General features: G+C 36.5%; 1 protein-coding gene across 2 annotated transcripts in view; it reads right to left on the bottom strand.

Annotated features, from left to right (window-relative positions):
• CRMP1 (collapsin response mediator protein 1) overlaps positions 1–17,147 on the bottom strand; it is an 85,515-nt gene that overhangs the window by 15,834 nt on the left and 52,534 nt on the right. For both annotated transcript variants that reach the window (XM_001364480.4, XM_007496748.2), the window contains exons 5-8: positions 4,943–5,004; positions 3,327–3,407; positions 1,476–1,544; positions 443–563 (exon numbers count right to left, since the gene is read on the bottom strand). In XM_001364480.4, the coding sequence (XP_001364517.1) occupies positions 443–563; positions 1,476–1,544; positions 3,327–3,407; positions 4,943–5,004 (333 nt within the window). The remainder of the gene's footprint in view (positions 1–442; positions 564–1,475; positions 1,545–3,326; positions 3,408–4,942; positions 5,005–17,147) is intronic.

Genomic DNA, 17,147 nt, shown 5'->3' with positions numbered 1-17,147 from the left:
TTTCATTCAATATCACACAATCACATTTCTATACTAACTACTAATGAGAATCAAGAAGAATAGCAATTGTCCACAGCTAAACTACGGGGGACCCTATTGCATTTGTGCCCTAAATCTCGGGGCCTTTTTTGCCACAAATAATAGTTATGAAGTCCCCCAGAAAACTGACAATAGGTTCTTATGAAAGGTTTAAGGGGGGCAGGGAGAGGTTTAAAACCACTGACTCCCAAAATAACAAGGGAATGCATTTTATTTTTATTATATATTCCCTAATTTTCTCTACTGACCATATACAATAAACAGTTGATGAAGTATGGAAAAATGATGCCCTTGAAAGGCAGGTAATCATAGCCACCATCCACTCCCCAGTGATGTGACTCTAACCATTAATACAAACACCCTCTAGACAGGGGGATGAGGGAGAAGGAATCATAGTCAGTACCTTTCTTTCTCGCCAGAGTAATTATGTCAGCAGCACTCTTGCTCATCACCTTGGTGATATAGACGGGGCAATTGATTCGGCTAGCTATGGTGATGGCTCGGAAAGCAGCTTCTGCTTCCAGCTGAAAGAAAAGCAAAAAGAAAATCATTTTCAAAAGAGATGAAGAGACCGAGGCTCAAAGAAGCAAACTGAGGTTCAAAAAAAAAAAAAACCCACAAATTTCCCAAAGTCATACAGACTTTATAGCAATGTAGAATTAGCACACAAATCTTCTCCTATGTTTTCTGCCAAGCAGCATGACCACTCCATGGATGCCTACCATCCCCAAGGAGAATGAGACTTTGAAGAAACAGGCACAGGAATTGTAAGGTCTCATAGTGAAAAGAAAGGAGGTGTCTTATCCTTCAACTCACAATGGTTATTTCCCTCAGGGCTCATCTAGTACTTAGAGTTCCATCTCTTAACATGTAATATGTATTGCATATGTGTGTATATATGCAAATATACACACAAACCAGTTACGTGTCTGTGTGTTGTCTTACTGTAGGACTGAAGACTCAATGACGGCAGAGATACAGACTAAATTTTGTGTTTCCCTCAGCAGCTAGCAGAGATGTTCTGCACACGGTAGGCACTTGGCAAATGGTTATGCCATTGAATTTTAAGTGCCTTTTAGGTGTCTGTTTACATCACACCTCTTCCCCATTAGATTCTAAACCCCATGAAGCAACATAGTAGATACTTTATTAAGAAATGTTGTTTTTTAAGAGTTTGGAGACACTGTGCCAAATGGAGAGGGTATCCTACTTGGGCGAAGGTGGGCTAGGAAGCTATGGGTAGCGTGAGGCTATTGGATAGTGGCAGAGGGATGAGGGATGATGGAAAAGTAAGTTTTCCAACTATAATGCACCAATTGGATGCTTGCCACTAGATGCCAATGGAGAAGAACATTGTTGAGAGATGGTCTTTTGTGCATGTGAGGGGAGATAATAAAATCTCAATTTTCATCTGGAAGGAAATGGTGTTTCATTACCTCTTCAGGTCTGCTCAAAGCATGTCCTTCAGGACCCGTAATTCCCATTTCTAAGATTCGTTTTTGTTCCTGGAAGATAAGAGAGAGAGAAAAAATCCCTTTTCCTGTTTATGATGGGCCCATATTACTGAAATTCCATCCTATTCTCTTTCAGTATTTTTGTCACTTCCATTCAGGTAACTACTATTATTACTACTACTACTCCACCATTACCACCGCTACCACCCCTAGTACTATTACTACTACTATCATTTTTATTTTGTTCTTATTTTTAATGCGATTCAGTTGGAGATAAATTTGGGACAAATTAATATCCTGCTACATTACTCTTTTATTTTTATTATGGAGTATTATGTAGGGGTTCAATTAACTTCTGTGACATACTATTGGAGGAATGGAATCCTACTGATACTGATATTATTGTTTTAAATTAAACCAGAACATAAGGAATCTAAATCTAAGAAGATGACAGACTTTGACTTATGTGTATATATATGAGCATATGTACACACATATTGACATGTACAAAGTGCATGTACACATGTCCAAAGGAAACAAGGAACATCATGTTTTATGAAAGCAAGATGTCCAAGTCTTCCATGGTTGGATGTTCCTTTGTTGGTCTGGGATGCAGGAAGCAATACTAAATATATTTTGTCAATTTCTTTATTTATTATAAATTAAGAAACTAAGGTCTAGAGAAGTCAAGCAATTTTTCCAAGGGAATAGTGGTAGTAAACAGTAGGGCAAGAATTCAAACCCTAATTCTTTCTGACCCACAGAACTGAAAGAACTGAACACACACATGATCATGTGTGTTCACGATGAGTATGAGCAAAAATTAAAGACTCCCATGGAGACAATTGTATCTTAAGTATCAACATTTGTCACAGCAGATGGGGAGTTAAAGAAAGGCTATGTAGGTCTGACCAATTATCTCCATATTAAGTTAATAGATGTTAGGTATTCAATGACTTCTATGTAGAAGGGAGAGTGGTGGAAAACATGTCGAAAACTATGACTTAGTATTTAAATAACAAAAGAAGTCAAAGGTATAAAGACTCCTCAGAAGTCTCAGTTCTATATAACATTAATTTTTTAAGCAAGTAGCCATTTTGGTCATAAACACCAAATGACATTATAAAAATAGAAATTAATTATAACAAACAGGAAACGAAAGGGTGTCACTTCCAAATTTGCTGTCTATGAATAATCAGGACCTTGACTTCTTACTGAAAAGATCAAAATCATTCCCAAATTGGAAGAGAAAATCTTTAAGAAGAAAAATATGGAATTAAAATATCTCACACATGATAATTCAACAAGCTCTTCATACTTTAAAAATGGGAAATGGGCAAAAGAATCTCTATGGGTCTGAAGTTTCTAATTTATAATAAAAGTTTTTTAAATGGTTATTTAATAACAACTAGCATTATTCCCTTATATACAATGTAAAACAATAACCACAATGAAAAACTTTTTTAAAAAGTTTAAAACCACATTATACATTCCTTATCCTGAAACAGAATTCAAAGGTAGGCAGGTCATGTCATAATCCCAATTTTACAGACAGAGAAGTATATACTTAGAGAATGTAACATATCCAAGATCATGCAGGCAATGTATGGGAGATTCAGGACAAGAACTCAGGTCTTGTGCCCTATGTATACTATGAACATATTGTTATCTCTCCTCTTCTCTCTCCTATGTCCCCCATTAAATAAAAGCAAGGACTGTCTGGATTTTGTCTTCGCATTCCTATGTCAGCTTTTGGTACTTATTAGATGATTGATGATTGACTCACCCTCATTTCTTCATTACAAATGAAACTTACTTCATTTATTTACTTACCTGAGCTATCAAGTCTCCATTTTCAGCATGGACTAAGATGACTGCTCCAAGTCCTTTTAGGAATGTAAATGCTTCATAGAGCTGGAGAAGGAACAAGGTAGAGTGAGCATAAACCCAAAATTTTGTAATCAATATTTTTAATGAATGATTGAAAACAAAAAGTGGGTTTTCAGGAAACATGATATTAATAGTACTATTTCTTCACAACAGCTCTCTTTGTTCTAAACTGAATGTATTTTGAGAAAGTAAGTTTTAGGCACATTTATTAAAATGTATATTTTAATAAGCTGTCACATACATTATAATAAATAGCTAATATCTCTATACTACTTTAAGGTTTGCATAGTGCTTTATATAATTATCTCATTTGATCCTCACAAAAGTCCTTTGATAGGTGTCATTATTATCCCCATTTTACAGAAGAGAAAGTTGAAGTTGGGGTAGCTGGGTAGCACAGTGTCTGCTGGTCCTGGAGTCAGGAAGACTCTTCTTACTCAGTTCACCTATTAGCCTGTGGGATCTTAGGCAAGTCACATAACTCTGCCTCAGTTTCCTCATTTGTAAAATGATCTGGAGAGGGAAATGGCAAACCACTCTTAGCCAAGAAAATCAAACCCAAAATGCAGTCCCAAAGAGTATGAAATGATTGAAATAAATAATCAACAGAAAATAACAAAGGTGAAGTTGAGGGAGATTAAGTGATTCACCCAGTGTGTTACAGTGTCTGAGATAGGATTCAAACTCAGGTCTTCCTGACTCCATATTCATGGCTTTAGTGAAAGACTGCCCAAAGCAATCACCTTCTTGAAGACAACACCAAGTGATCTGAGCAGTTAACAGCAGTGATTATTTTGTCTTTGGATCTCCGGGGGTCCATTGCCCCTCAGTCCTAGCATTTCCGAAACACCCAGCAAACCAGGGGAGGATCAGAGCTGTCTGTGGATGTGTATGTTTGTGACCAAGGAAAGATTCCAGCCGAGGAGCCCCCTGCCTAAGAGGTTCAACCAGGGCCTTTCCTGAAAGACTCCCTCCCACTTTCATTCATGAGGTCACCCCCAAAGGCATAGAATATAGTAGGTACTTGATAAATAAATAATAAATAAATAAATGGATGGAGTCACTATTCAACTAGTAGCAATTATATTTCTCACATAATTAAACATGTCTGATTGTAGATGAAATGAATGATGTCTAATGGTGAAGAACACCTCCCCAAATCCTGTGTGTATGCTATTTTTAACAATCACCAGTAGAAAAACCAAGATACTGAGCATTGGTGTTAATCCTTCCCATTTTATCCCTCTTAATTAAATGATGGAGAATGTAGGGCAATTAACAGTGAAACTAAAGGGAAATTCCTCATTCAAAAGTTTAACATATGTGACTTGACTAGGGATAAATGGTTAACAACCAGTTCTCTGAAAATTCACAACATACTTTTAAATTTACTCTGAATTATTAATATTTTCTCCATCCTTTTCTTAAGACTAATCAATCAAAAATAATAAATAAAGCCCTGAATTATAGTGTTTGTTCCAAGGTGTAAAAGCTCACACTGAAAATTTCACAATTGGCTCTTGATGGCCAGTATGGGTAAGAAGCATGGAGATGTATACCTGGCTGTCGGACATCTGGTAGAGATCTTTATAAGCCATGTAGACTTGGAAAGAATTAACACCTGTTCCAAAAGAAAAGACAAGAGATTTGTAGAATCAGTTGATATCCAGGATGGGAGTATGAGTGCATGGGATCTTTTTCTTGGCTACAAAGAACAGAATGGAAAGTAGAGACATGGTTAGCATTAAACTTTTCTAGAAGATCATTGGATTTGAATGTGGGGGGCGAGCTAGCAGAGAAATGGGCTTTCATTCATCCAAGAAGACCTCATGGGCAGAAAACATCCCTAAATGTTTTTGGTTAAAGAAAAGGAAGATTTAGGCAATTAATAATAGATTATATTTATATAAGGCTTATAAACCACTTTCATGGATAGAGATAAAACAATATAAATACACATATTTACATACATAAATACAAATAAACAAATATTTATATATACATATTTATATAAACCTATACACACATATTACCACCACCACCTCCAACAACAACAACCCTTTAAGATAGAAAGTGAAAGGTTTCCATTTTCCATTTTACAGATGAGTACACCAAGACTTAGAAAGTTAAAGTGACTTGGCTAATCAAATGATGAAGCAAAGGTTAGAATCTAAATGCTTTAAGGCCTTGCTAAGCAATGTTCCTTCTCCCACACCTTACTTCTTTGTGGGAAGACCAGTGCTATGCCTCATAAACTTACAAAATTCATCATTCTTAGATAGAATTTCTTAACCTTTTTTGTGTTCTGCATCTCTTTGTCAGTCTAGTGAAAACTCTCTTTTCAGAATTATGTTTTTAAACAACTAAAGCAAATGAAAATCTCATTTAGAGATTGTTGAAAATAAAATATATTTCTTATCTAAATCCAGCAGGAAATAGAAGTAAAATTCAGAAAGCATTTGGACAAATTAATGAATGACACAGTCAGAGCATGGATAAAAAGGAATGCTAGGATAAAAGGGATACTCAATAAATGGATTTGTGGATGATGCTAGATCTAATTATCCTTTCCCACAATTCATTGGCCTTGGGGACCCTGTTTGAACATGATATCACCTAAATGGGAAAGTTCCTACATTCCTCCAGCTCATTTTTGGATAGACAAAAACTTAGAGAATTATAATACATAGGGCTGAAAAATCTTCAAAATCATCTCTAGTCCAATCTTCTTACCTGGGGGATTTGTTCACTCTGCCTGAATGTCAAAAAGATAAATAACTCAATGAGAATTTGAACCCTTGCTTTTCCACTGCAAATTATTTCTCTACCTTTTAGCTTTGGCCATTGTCTCTGAGATTCTTTACTTTTGTGTTTCATTTCTATATAAAGAAAAGGTGTTTCTAGAGCACATGATTCTGGCGTATAGAGAATATGGCTTCTCTGATCTCATTCCCTCTCCTCTGACAAAGGGAGAATTCTTCAACCTTTTTATGGAAACAATGTTTAGTCCTACATTAATAAGGAAAATATTAGATGTGGAGTTGGAGAATCTGGGTTCACATCTAAGCCCTTTGATATACAAGTTGTGTGAGTTTAATGAAATAACCTAACATCCTTGGTCCTTAGTCCCCCTATCAATAAAATCAGTACACTGGATTCAATGATCTCTATTGTCCCTTCTAGCTCCGGGGTTTTCTGTGGTTCTAGGGTTTCTTTCTAGAGGTCTGTGACCTTGGTTAAAAAATTACATCTCAATTTCCATATAATAGGCTTTCTTTGTAATCCCATGTGTTTTATTTTATTAATTTAAAAACATGATTCTTAGAAGGACTCAGAAAAGGCTTCATTAGACTGCCTAAGAGGTTTATAAAGGATACACAAAAAAGGTTAAGAATCTTTTCAAGGGAATTGAAGAAACTCCTTTTATGATTGCAAAATTACCTAGAAAGGAATGGATAATTGTGGTGACTCCAAGAGAAAGCTATGCAAATTGTTTTCAGAAATTTTTAGGTTATTTTTGCAACAGGCATCTGAGGAAAGCATAGAATACCAGGAAAAAGTTAAGGGAAATAGAAAGAGTGCTACAGTTAGACTCAGAAAACTTGAATCAAAAATCTCAAATCTGCTATTTATGGGCTTTGTAACCTTCATATAAACTAATCTTTCTGGACTTGAGTTCCCCCAAATCACTAAACTGTGATTGAATTCTGGCTTTTCCATCCCTAAATCCTAATATCCTGTAAGTCTTCCTCTGGGGTTTGTGTCCAGAACAAGAAAACGTTGACAATCCCCAGCATCCTTCTGCCCTGGTTAGGCTGCATCTGAAGCACCATGTTTAATTCTGTGAGACACAATATAGTAAGCCAGAAAGTGTTTTGAGAATTAATGACCAAAGTTTTGGGGGAAACTAGAGACAAGATCAGTTGAAGGAATTGTGAATGTTTAACCTTGGGAAGAGAAGGTTTAGGAAGGAGAAAATTATAATCTTCCAAGTTCTGGAAGCTCCATCATCTGGAAGAAGGTTATAACTTCTTCAACTTGGCCCCAGAAAGAAAAAAAAAACTAGGAATAATAAGATGAAATACAGAGGTAGATTTATGCTTATATAAGGGATTTTAAAAAAAAAAATTTAAAATATACAGAAATAAAAATGGCCGTATCAGTAGTAGTGAGATCCCCACCACCGGAGATCTTTAAACAGACATTGGAAAGTCATTTCTTGGGTATATTTAGAAGAGATTATTCTAACAAGCAGAGGTTGGCTTCTGAGTTCTCTTCCTTCCAACCTGTATCAATTCTGAAATCATGTGATATAGAACTAGCTTAAACCTAAAAAACCATTAAAAGTATTGCTTCTTATCTCCTGTGTGTGTCATGGAATCTTTTGGCAGTCTGGTGAATATTTTAAAACAAAATGAGATTACAAAGGAAATCAATTCTATGGAAACCAATTATATATATATATATATATATATATATATATATATATATATATATATATATGTGTGTGTGTGTGTGTGTGTGTGTGTGTGTGTGTGTGTGTGTGTGTGTGTATAAATCCATGGAAATCAAATTAAAAAAACTAGACAAGTTCAATCCTTGGTCTTGACAGATCTGAAACTGAGGCCCAGAGACCCAGTGGCATGTTCAAAGCCATAGAGGAATAAGCAGCAAACCTGGAATTTGAATCTGGGTTCTTTGCTTAAAGCTTCACTTTTGTCAACTTGAGGTTGCTTCTGTCTCTTGAATATTTGATTAATATTAAGAGAGAATCCCTTCAGGAAAACTATTCATACTGTATCATAGCACAGAATCCACATCAAACAGTGGATTTTGCTTCCCTAAAAATGCACAAAGGGCATGCTTTGAGCAAATTTATTTTGCCAAGAACATCACACAAAGCAGCCTGGTCCACAAAGGAAAGGTGAATGAATAGCTGTGAGCTGATGGCTTACTATTATCAGTCATGCTGGAGTTATTAGCAATTCATTGATGCTTAATCCATCTTCCTCACCACACACATCCACTCCAGAGGTTTCCTCCTCTCTGGAAATAACCTTCCAAGCTTCTAAATATAGGATTGGTCCTTGGCCAACTCCTCTCAGTTACACAAATTGCTTGTCTCATTTCCTGAATGTCTGCCAGCTGTTAGGACAACCACACCTGGAGGGTAGATTCAGGTAATGTTTTAAATGAGGTATGGCAAGATAGTGTGATATAGTGTAAAGAATACAGGCCTGTGAGTCAGGAAACCTGAGTTCAAGTTCATTCTCTGATGATGTTTTTCAGTTGTTTTTGTCAGTTGAGCCAGAGGCTTTATGACCTGTTTGATGTTTTCATGGCAAAAATACTGGAGTGTTTGCCATTTCCTTCTCCAGTTCATTTTACAGATGAGAAAACTGAGGCAGAGTTAAGTGACTTGCCTAGGGTCACCCAGCTAGTGAATGCTGACTGAGGGTGGATGTTATTCTCATTTTGAGCTAATTCTAGTGAAAAAAAGATTCAAGCAAAACTTGCCACTATCCCCCCCCCCCTTCACTCTAGTTGCCTCTTATGCAGCTCTTAAGTTTATCTCTTTCTATCTCTCCTTTTCTTTTGTCCCCTTGTGTTCCTCTTTCCCATCCCCCCCTTTTTCCCAAGATTGAGGGGGGGGGTATCAGTCCATTTTTTTAGCTTTCTTCATTCTTTCTCTGTATAGTCTTTTGTGTTGCTCTAAAAAATACTTTAGATACCGTGCATACTCTTCTCTGACAATAGGGATGTGATCTTCGGCAAGTCTCTTACTTCCATGGTCCTTAATTGCTTTCTTTGAAAGATGAAGAATATGGGCTCTTTAAGTTTCTTTCCAGGACCACAAAATGCTATGATTTGGCAAGGCAGCAGAAATGGCTGTAAAGATTTATAGACAAAGAGATACCTCCTCTGGGGATAATGAAATTAAAGAAAAGCCTTTTAGTTTGGAACTATTGTAATGTGTCTCTAAGGAAATATATTTGATTTGAAATCAATCCAATCTGCAAAAGTAGAGTGGAACCCAGAAAGGGCAGACATCAAAGTATCCTATCAAAAGGAGTTCACTTAAGCTGCCTGTCAAAATGATCAGACTCCAGATCAATTCCTTTTAAACTTAATAAAATCCTCCCTACACTCTCCAGCTCCAGAAATTTCAAAGGAACTCTCCCCCAGGATTAACTTTTTCAGGTCTATAATAGGATAGAGCCACAGAATGTCAGAGGTAGAAGAGACTTTCGGCACCACCTAGATCAATCTATTGCTGAATGTGAATTTCCTCTGCCAATCAATAAACATTTATTAAGTGCAAACTATGTGCCAGGCACTGTGCTAAGTTCTGTGGATAAAATAAGTTGCAAAAGACAGTCCCCTGCTCTTGAGGAGCTTACAATCATCATTCTTGCTTAACTATCTGAAAGAGGAGAGAATTTACTATCTCTCAAAGGAAGATATTCCACTATTAGATTAATTTAATCAGAATTTTCCCTCTCATATTGGGATAACATATTCCTTTCTGTAATTTCTATGCAAGGGTCCCCAATTTTCCAGAAGCACAAAGGGTAAGATACATTGGATGGCAACAACTGGAAATCAGACGACATAGTGTCAGGGCATAAAGTAAGGCCTAGTAGATCTTAGGATGCAGTTTCAGAGCAGATGGTAAGAATTGCTTATCCTCAATTCAGCCAGCTCTGCTCCACTGGGCAGGTGTCCTGGAGGGGCCTGGCATGCCACTATTAAGAATGGGAGAATGGACATGAGGGTCCAAATGGAGCAAGACTCTAACCCTAATTCCCTCCAAGAGCAATCGGGATTGGAAGGAGGATCAATGACTTTGTCATTCAATATGCTAGCTAGATCTCTCAATTAAATTTCACTTAATTAATTAATTTAATTAATAGATTGCATTTAATTAAGAGATAAATATGACTTCAGGACATTGTAGGCCACTCAATACCTGAACTAAAAATAACCCTAGACATTATCCTGTCCAAATTAAGGCATAGGGGATGGAAGAGACTTGTCCAAGGTCACCCAGGTAGTAAGTAGAATAACAAATTACAATTCAAACCCAGGTCATCTGCCACTCATTCAAATGTTCTTTCCAATAAACCTTAGAACATAGAATTATGTAGCTAGAAAGGCACAGTGAACACAGAATGTCAGAGCTGGATGAGTCTACAGAATGTAATATATAAAACATTGGAAAATAAAGAGACCTTATATGGTATCTAGCCCAATGGTGTCAAACTTAGATTGGCAACAGATTGACTTATAAATCCACAAATTAATATTATCTATGGTATTCTATATTTTAGGGCAGCTGTTTACATAGTGAATAGAGTACTGGGACTAGAGTTAGGAAGTCTTCAATTCAAATCTGGCCTCAGACATTTATTAACTATTTGACCCAAGTCACTTAACCTTGATTGCCTCAGTTTCCTCATTTATAAATGAGTTGGAGAAGGAAGTGGCAAACTATACCAGTATTTTTGTCAAGAAAACTCCAAATGGAGTCCCAAAAATTGAACACGACTGAACATCCACTACAACTATATTTTTACTTATTTTGTTAAATATTTCCCAATTACATTTTTATCTGATTCCTAGCTTGGGAGTAGATTGTTTGATATCTCTGGTCGAGTCCAAATCTATCATTTTATAAATAAGAAAATAGAGCTTAGGGAAATGAAGTGACTTTGCAGCATTCACACAGTAAAGCAGAACCAGGATTAGAATATATATGTGTGTGTGTGTGTGTGTGTGTGTGTGTGTATGTGTGTGTATGAACCCTGATTTAGTGTCCTTTTCCAACTATCCTAGTTGCTCCCTTAAAAGAATATCCCCCAGGAGTCTTTACTAGACTGATCATCCAATTCAGGGTGACTCAGTATATTTCTCTGATTGACATTAAAATCTCTGGGCACAACTATATTCATTGGCCACCACGCAGATAGAACCTTGGACAGCTTCCCTTACAGATATATGAATATTCTATTGTGAACAGATGAGACATATTCTCTGAGAAGTTCCTGTTGCAACTTCCTGCCGAGATGACCAATTTCATTATCCTCACAGTCAACAAGCATGCCCTTCTTCTTTTTTTTTATTTTATAATATTTTATTTGATCATTTCCAAGCATTATTCATTAAAGACAAAGATCATTTTCTTTTCCTACCCCCCACCCCCCATAGCCGACGCGTGATTCCACTGGGTATCACATATGTTCTTGATTCGAACCCATTGCCATGTTGTTGATATTTGCATTAGAGTGTTCGTTTAGAGTCTCTCCTCTGTCATGTCCCCTCAACCGCTGTAGTCAGGCAGTTGCTTTTCCTCGGTGTTTCTACTCCCACGGTTTATCCTCTGCTTATGGATAGTGTTTTTTCTCCTAGATCCCTGCAGATTGTTCAGGGACATTACACCGCCACTAATGGAGAAGTCCATTATGTTAGATTATACCACAGTGTATTAGTCTCTGTGTACAATGTTCTCCTGGTTCTGCTCCTCTCGCTCTGCATCACTTCCTGGAGGTCGTTCCAGTCTCCATGGAATTCCTCCACTTTATTATTCCTTTGAACACAATAGTATTCCATCACCAACATATACCACAATTTACTCAGCCATTCCCCAATTGATGGGCATCCCCTCGTTTTCCAGTTTTTGGCCATCACAAAGAGCGCAGCTATGAATATTCTTGTACAAGTCTTTTTCTCCATTATCTCTTTTGGGTACAAACCCAGCAGTGCTATGGCTGGATCAAAGGGTAGACATTCTTTTGTCACCCTTTGGGCATAATTCCAAATTGTCCTCCAGAATGGTTGAATCAGTTCACAACTCCACCAGCAATGAATTAATGTCCCCACTTTGCCACATCCCCTCCAGCATTCATTACTTTCCTTTGCTATCATGTTAGCCAATCTGCTAGGTGTGAGGTGATACCTCAGAGTTGTTTTGATTTGCATCTCTCTGATTATAAGAGATTTAGAACACTTCTTCATGTACTTATTAATAATTTTGATTTCTTTATCTTAGAATTGCCTATCCATGTCCCTTGCCAATTTATCAATTGGAGAATGGCTTGATTTTTTGTACAATTGATTTAGCTCTTTATAAATTTGAGTAATTAAACCTTTGTCAGAGGTTTCTATGAAGATTGTTTCCCAATTTGTTGTTTCCCTTCTGATTTTAGTTACATTGGTTTTGTTTGTACAAAAGCTTTTTAGTTTGATGTAGTCAAAATTATTTATTTTACATTTTGTGATTCTTTCTATGTCTTGCTTGGTTTTAAAGTCTTTCCCCTCCCAAAGGTCTGACATGTATACTATTCTGTGTTTACCCAATTTACTTATGGTTTCCTTCTTTATGTTTAAGTCATTCACCCATTTTGAATTTATCTTGGTGTAGGGTGTGAGGTGTTGATCTATTCCTAATCTCTCCCACACTGTCTTCCAGTTTTCCCAACAGTTTTTATTGAACAGTGGATTTTTGTCCCAAAAGCTGGGATCTTTGGGTTTATCATATACTGTCTTGCTGAGGTCGCTTGCCCCCAGTCTATTCCACTGATCCTCCTTTCTCTCTCTTAGCCAGTACCAAATTGTTTTGATGACTGATGCTTTGTAATATAATTTAAGGTCTGTAAGACCCCCATCATTTGTATTTTTTTTTTCATTATTTCCCTGGATATCCTTGATCTTTTGTTCTTCCAAATGAACTTTGTTATGGTTATTTCTAAATCAGTAAAGAAATTTTTTGGGAGTTCAATGGGTATGGCAGTAAATAGATAAATAAGTTTGGGTAGGATGGTCATTTTTATTATATTGGCTCGTCCTATCCATGAGCAGTTAATGTTTTTCCACATGCTCAAGTCTAGTTTTAGTTGTGTGGAGAGTGTTTTGTAGTTGTGTTCATATAGTTCCTGTGTTTGTCTTGGGAGATAGATTCCTAGGTATTTTATTTTGTCTAAGGTGATTTTGAATGGGATTTCTCTTTCTAGTTTTTGCTGCTGAGCAATGTTGGAGATATATAGAAATGCTGATGACTTATGTGGGTTTATTTTGTATCCTGCAACTTTGCTAAAGTTGTTGATTATTTCAATTAGCTTTTTGGTTGAATCTCTAGGATTCTTTAAGTAGACCATCATGGCATCTGCAAAGATAACTTGGTCTCCTCCTTGCCTATTTTGATGCCTTCAATTCCTTTATCTTCTCTAATTGCTACTGCTAGTGTTTCTAGTACAATGTCAAATAGTAGAGGTGATAATGGGCATCCTTGTTTCACTCCTGATCTTATTGGGAATGCATCTAGTTTATCCCCATTGCAGATGATATTAGCTGATGGTTGTAGATATATACTGTTTATTATTTTTTAGGAACGACCCTTCTATTCCTATGCTTTCTGATGTTTTTAATAGGAATGGGTGTTGTATTTTATCAAAGGCTTTTTCTGCATCTAATGAGATAATCATGTGGTTCTTGTTGGTTTGCTTGTTTATGTGGCCAATTATGTGGATGGTTTTCCTAATATTGAACCAGCCCTGCATCCCTGGTATAAATCCTACTTGATCATGGTGAATGATCCTTCTGATCACTTGCTGGAGTCTTTTTGCTAGTATCCTATTTAAGATTTTTGCATCTATATTCATTAGGGAGATTGGTCTATAGTTTTCTTTCTCTGTTTTTGACCTGTCTGGTTTTGGAATCAGTACCATGTTTGTGTCATAAAAGGAGTGTGGTAGAACTCCCTCTTTGCTTATTATGTCAAATAATTTGTATAATATTGGGATTAACTGTTCTCTGAATGTTTGATAGAATACACTGGTGAATCCATCAGGCCCCGGGGATTTTTTTTCTTAGGAAGTTCTTTGATGGCGTGTTGAATTTCATTTTCTGATATGGGATTATTTAAGAATTCTATTTCTTCTTCTGTTAGTCTAGGCAGGTTGTATTTTTGTATATATTCATCCGTATCACCTAAATTGGTGTATTTATTGCCATATAATTGGGCAAAGTAATTTTTAATGATTGCCTTAATTTCCTCTTCATCGGAGGTGCTGTCCCCCTTTACATCTTTGATGCTGTTAATTTGCTTTTCTTCCTTCCTTTTTTTAATTAGATTGACCAGTACTTTGTCTATTTTGTTTGTTTTTTCAAAGTACTAGCTTCTTGTCTTATTTATTAAATCAGTAGTTCTATCACTTTCAATTTTATTAATTTCTCCCTTAATTTTTAGGATTTCTAGTTTGGTTTTCTGCTGGGGGTTTTTAATTTGATCGCTTTCGAGTTTTTTTTATTTGCATTTCCAATTGATTGATCTCTGCTCTCCCTAGTTTGTTGATATATGCACTCATTGATATGAATTTACCTCTGATTACCGCTTTGGCTGCATCCCAAAAGGTTTGAAAGGATGTCTCGCCATTGTCATTTTCCTCGATGAAATTATTAATTGTTTCTATGATTTCTTCTTTAACTAAACAGTTTTGGAGTATCATATTGTTTAATTTCCAATTGGTCTTAGATTTGGTTTTCCATGTACCATTACTAATCATTATTTTTATTGCCTTGTGATCTGAGAAGGCTGCATTCATTATTTCTGCTTTTCTGCATTTGTGTGCTATGTTTCTGTGACCTAATGTATGGTCAATTTTTGTGAATGTGCCATGTGGTGCTGAGAAGAAGGTGTATTCCTTTTATTCCTATTTATTTTTCTCCATATGTCTATTAATTCTAATTTTTCTAAGATTTCATTCACTTCTTTTACCTCTTTCTTATTTATTTTTTTTATTTGATTTATCTAAATTTGATAATGGTTTTTTTTAAGTCGCCCACTAATATGGTTTTAGTGTCTATTTCTTCCTTCAATTCTCCTAGTTTCTCCATTAGAAATTTGGGTGCTATATTATTTGGTGGATACATGTTGATTAGTGATATTTCCTCATTATCTAAAGTCCCTTTTAACAAAATATAATTACCTTCCCTATACCTTTTGATCAGGTCTATTTTTGCTTTGGCTTTATCAGATATCATGATTACCACTCCTGCCTTCTTTCTGTCAGTTGAGGCCCAGACGGTCTTACTCCATCCTTTAAATTCTGTCCTTGTGGGTGTCTACCCACCTCATGTGTGTTTCTTGAAGACAACATATGGTAGGGTTTGGGATTCTAATCCGTCTACATTTTATGGGTGAGTTCATCCCATTCATGTTCAAAGTTATGACTGTCACCTGTGGACTCCCTGGCATTTTGATATCCTTCCCTAATTCTAACCTGTCTTCTTCAGCTCTACCTTTTAGTCCAGTGATTTACTTTAAATCAGCCCCCCTTGTCCCCTCCCTTGATATGTTTCCCTTTCTAGTCCCTCCCTTTTTGTTCCCTCCTCCTCCCCCTTCTTCTTCCCTCCCTTTTTTGTGTTCCCTCCCCCTCCCCCCCTTGGTTTTCCCTTCTCCCTACCCTTGTTGGGTAAAATAGAATTCAAGATCCCAATGGTCTGGATGTTCTTCCCTCTCAGAGTTGATTTCCCTGAGATTAAGGTTTAAGTAAAAACTCTCTTCCTCTCCTTCTTATAGGAGTTTTCTTCCCTTCCCCTTCCCATGTGAATCTTTGTGTGAGAAAGATTATTCTATTTGGTCTTTCTTTTCCCCCTATTTACACATTACATTTTCCCCACATGTTAGTATACATAGGTTGATATAAATGTAGTCCTTATAGAAGAGAGTTTGAGTAAAAGAAAAAGATAACATTTTTCTCCTTTTCCCTCTCCTCATATTTACCTTTTCAGGTATTCCATGCTCTTTGTTTTTTGGTATCAAACTTTCCACAGAGCTCTGGTCTTTTCTTTGCAAAAACTTGGAAATCTTCTGTTTTGTTGAATGTCCATACATTCCCTTGGAAGTATATAGTCATTTTTCTGGATAGCTGATTCTTGGTTGAAGGCACAGATCTCTTGCCTTTCTGAAAATCATGTTCCATGCCTTACGATCATTCAGAGTGGAACTTGCAAGGTCTTGTGTGACCCTGATTTGCATTCCTTTATATCTAAATTGTCTTTTTCTGGCTTCTTCTAGGATTTTTTCTTTCATTTAAAAGCTTTGGAATTTGGCAATTACATTCCTGGGAGTTGTCTTTTGGGGATTTAGTGTAGAGGGTGTTCTGTGAGCTCTGTCAGTGGCTGTATTGCCCTCTTGTTCTAGAATCTCTGGGCTATTTTCTTTGATTATCTCTTGTATTACAATGTCGAGTTTGCTATTTATTTCTGGATTTTCTGGAAGTCCAATTATTCTTAAATTATCTATTTTCCAAATCTGTCACCTTGTCAGTGAGATATTTTATGTTCTCTTCTAATTTCTTGGTTTTTTGGCTTTGTTTTATTAATTCTTGCTTGTTGTCTTCGAGTTGCCTGATTCTACTTTTAAAGCCTGGTTTTCCTTTTCACTTTGGTCAAACTGGTTGTATAGATGCGTGAATTTCTTTTGCATTATTTCCCACTTTTCCTCCCAGAAGGTTTCCATCTTTTTGATCCTTTCCGATTCAAATTCTTCATGGGTTTGTGGAGAGTTTTCATTTCCTTTGGAAGTTTTCAGAGCATTTGCTTGTGTTTCCTCTTCTATCTCCTCTGTATTTTGTATTTTTTGCTCTATAAAATGTGTCCAAAGTCTCCCCCTTCTTCTTTGTTTTCTTGGAATTTTAGGGCTTTTGTGCTTCTGTGGAGTTTGCCATCTCTATCTGAGTGGGGAGGACTAGCTTTTCTTATCTC

The sequence above is a fragment of the Monodelphis domestica genome, chromosome 6 (genome assembly GCF_027887165.1).
Source record: "Monodelphis domestica isolate mMonDom1 chromosome 6, mMonDom1.pri, whole genome shotgun sequence".
Classification (NCBI taxonomy): Eukaryota; Metazoa; Chordata; class Mammalia; order Didelphimorphia; family Didelphidae; genus Monodelphis; species Monodelphis domestica.
This window is presented reverse-complemented; position numbering and strand designations above follow the sequence as displayed.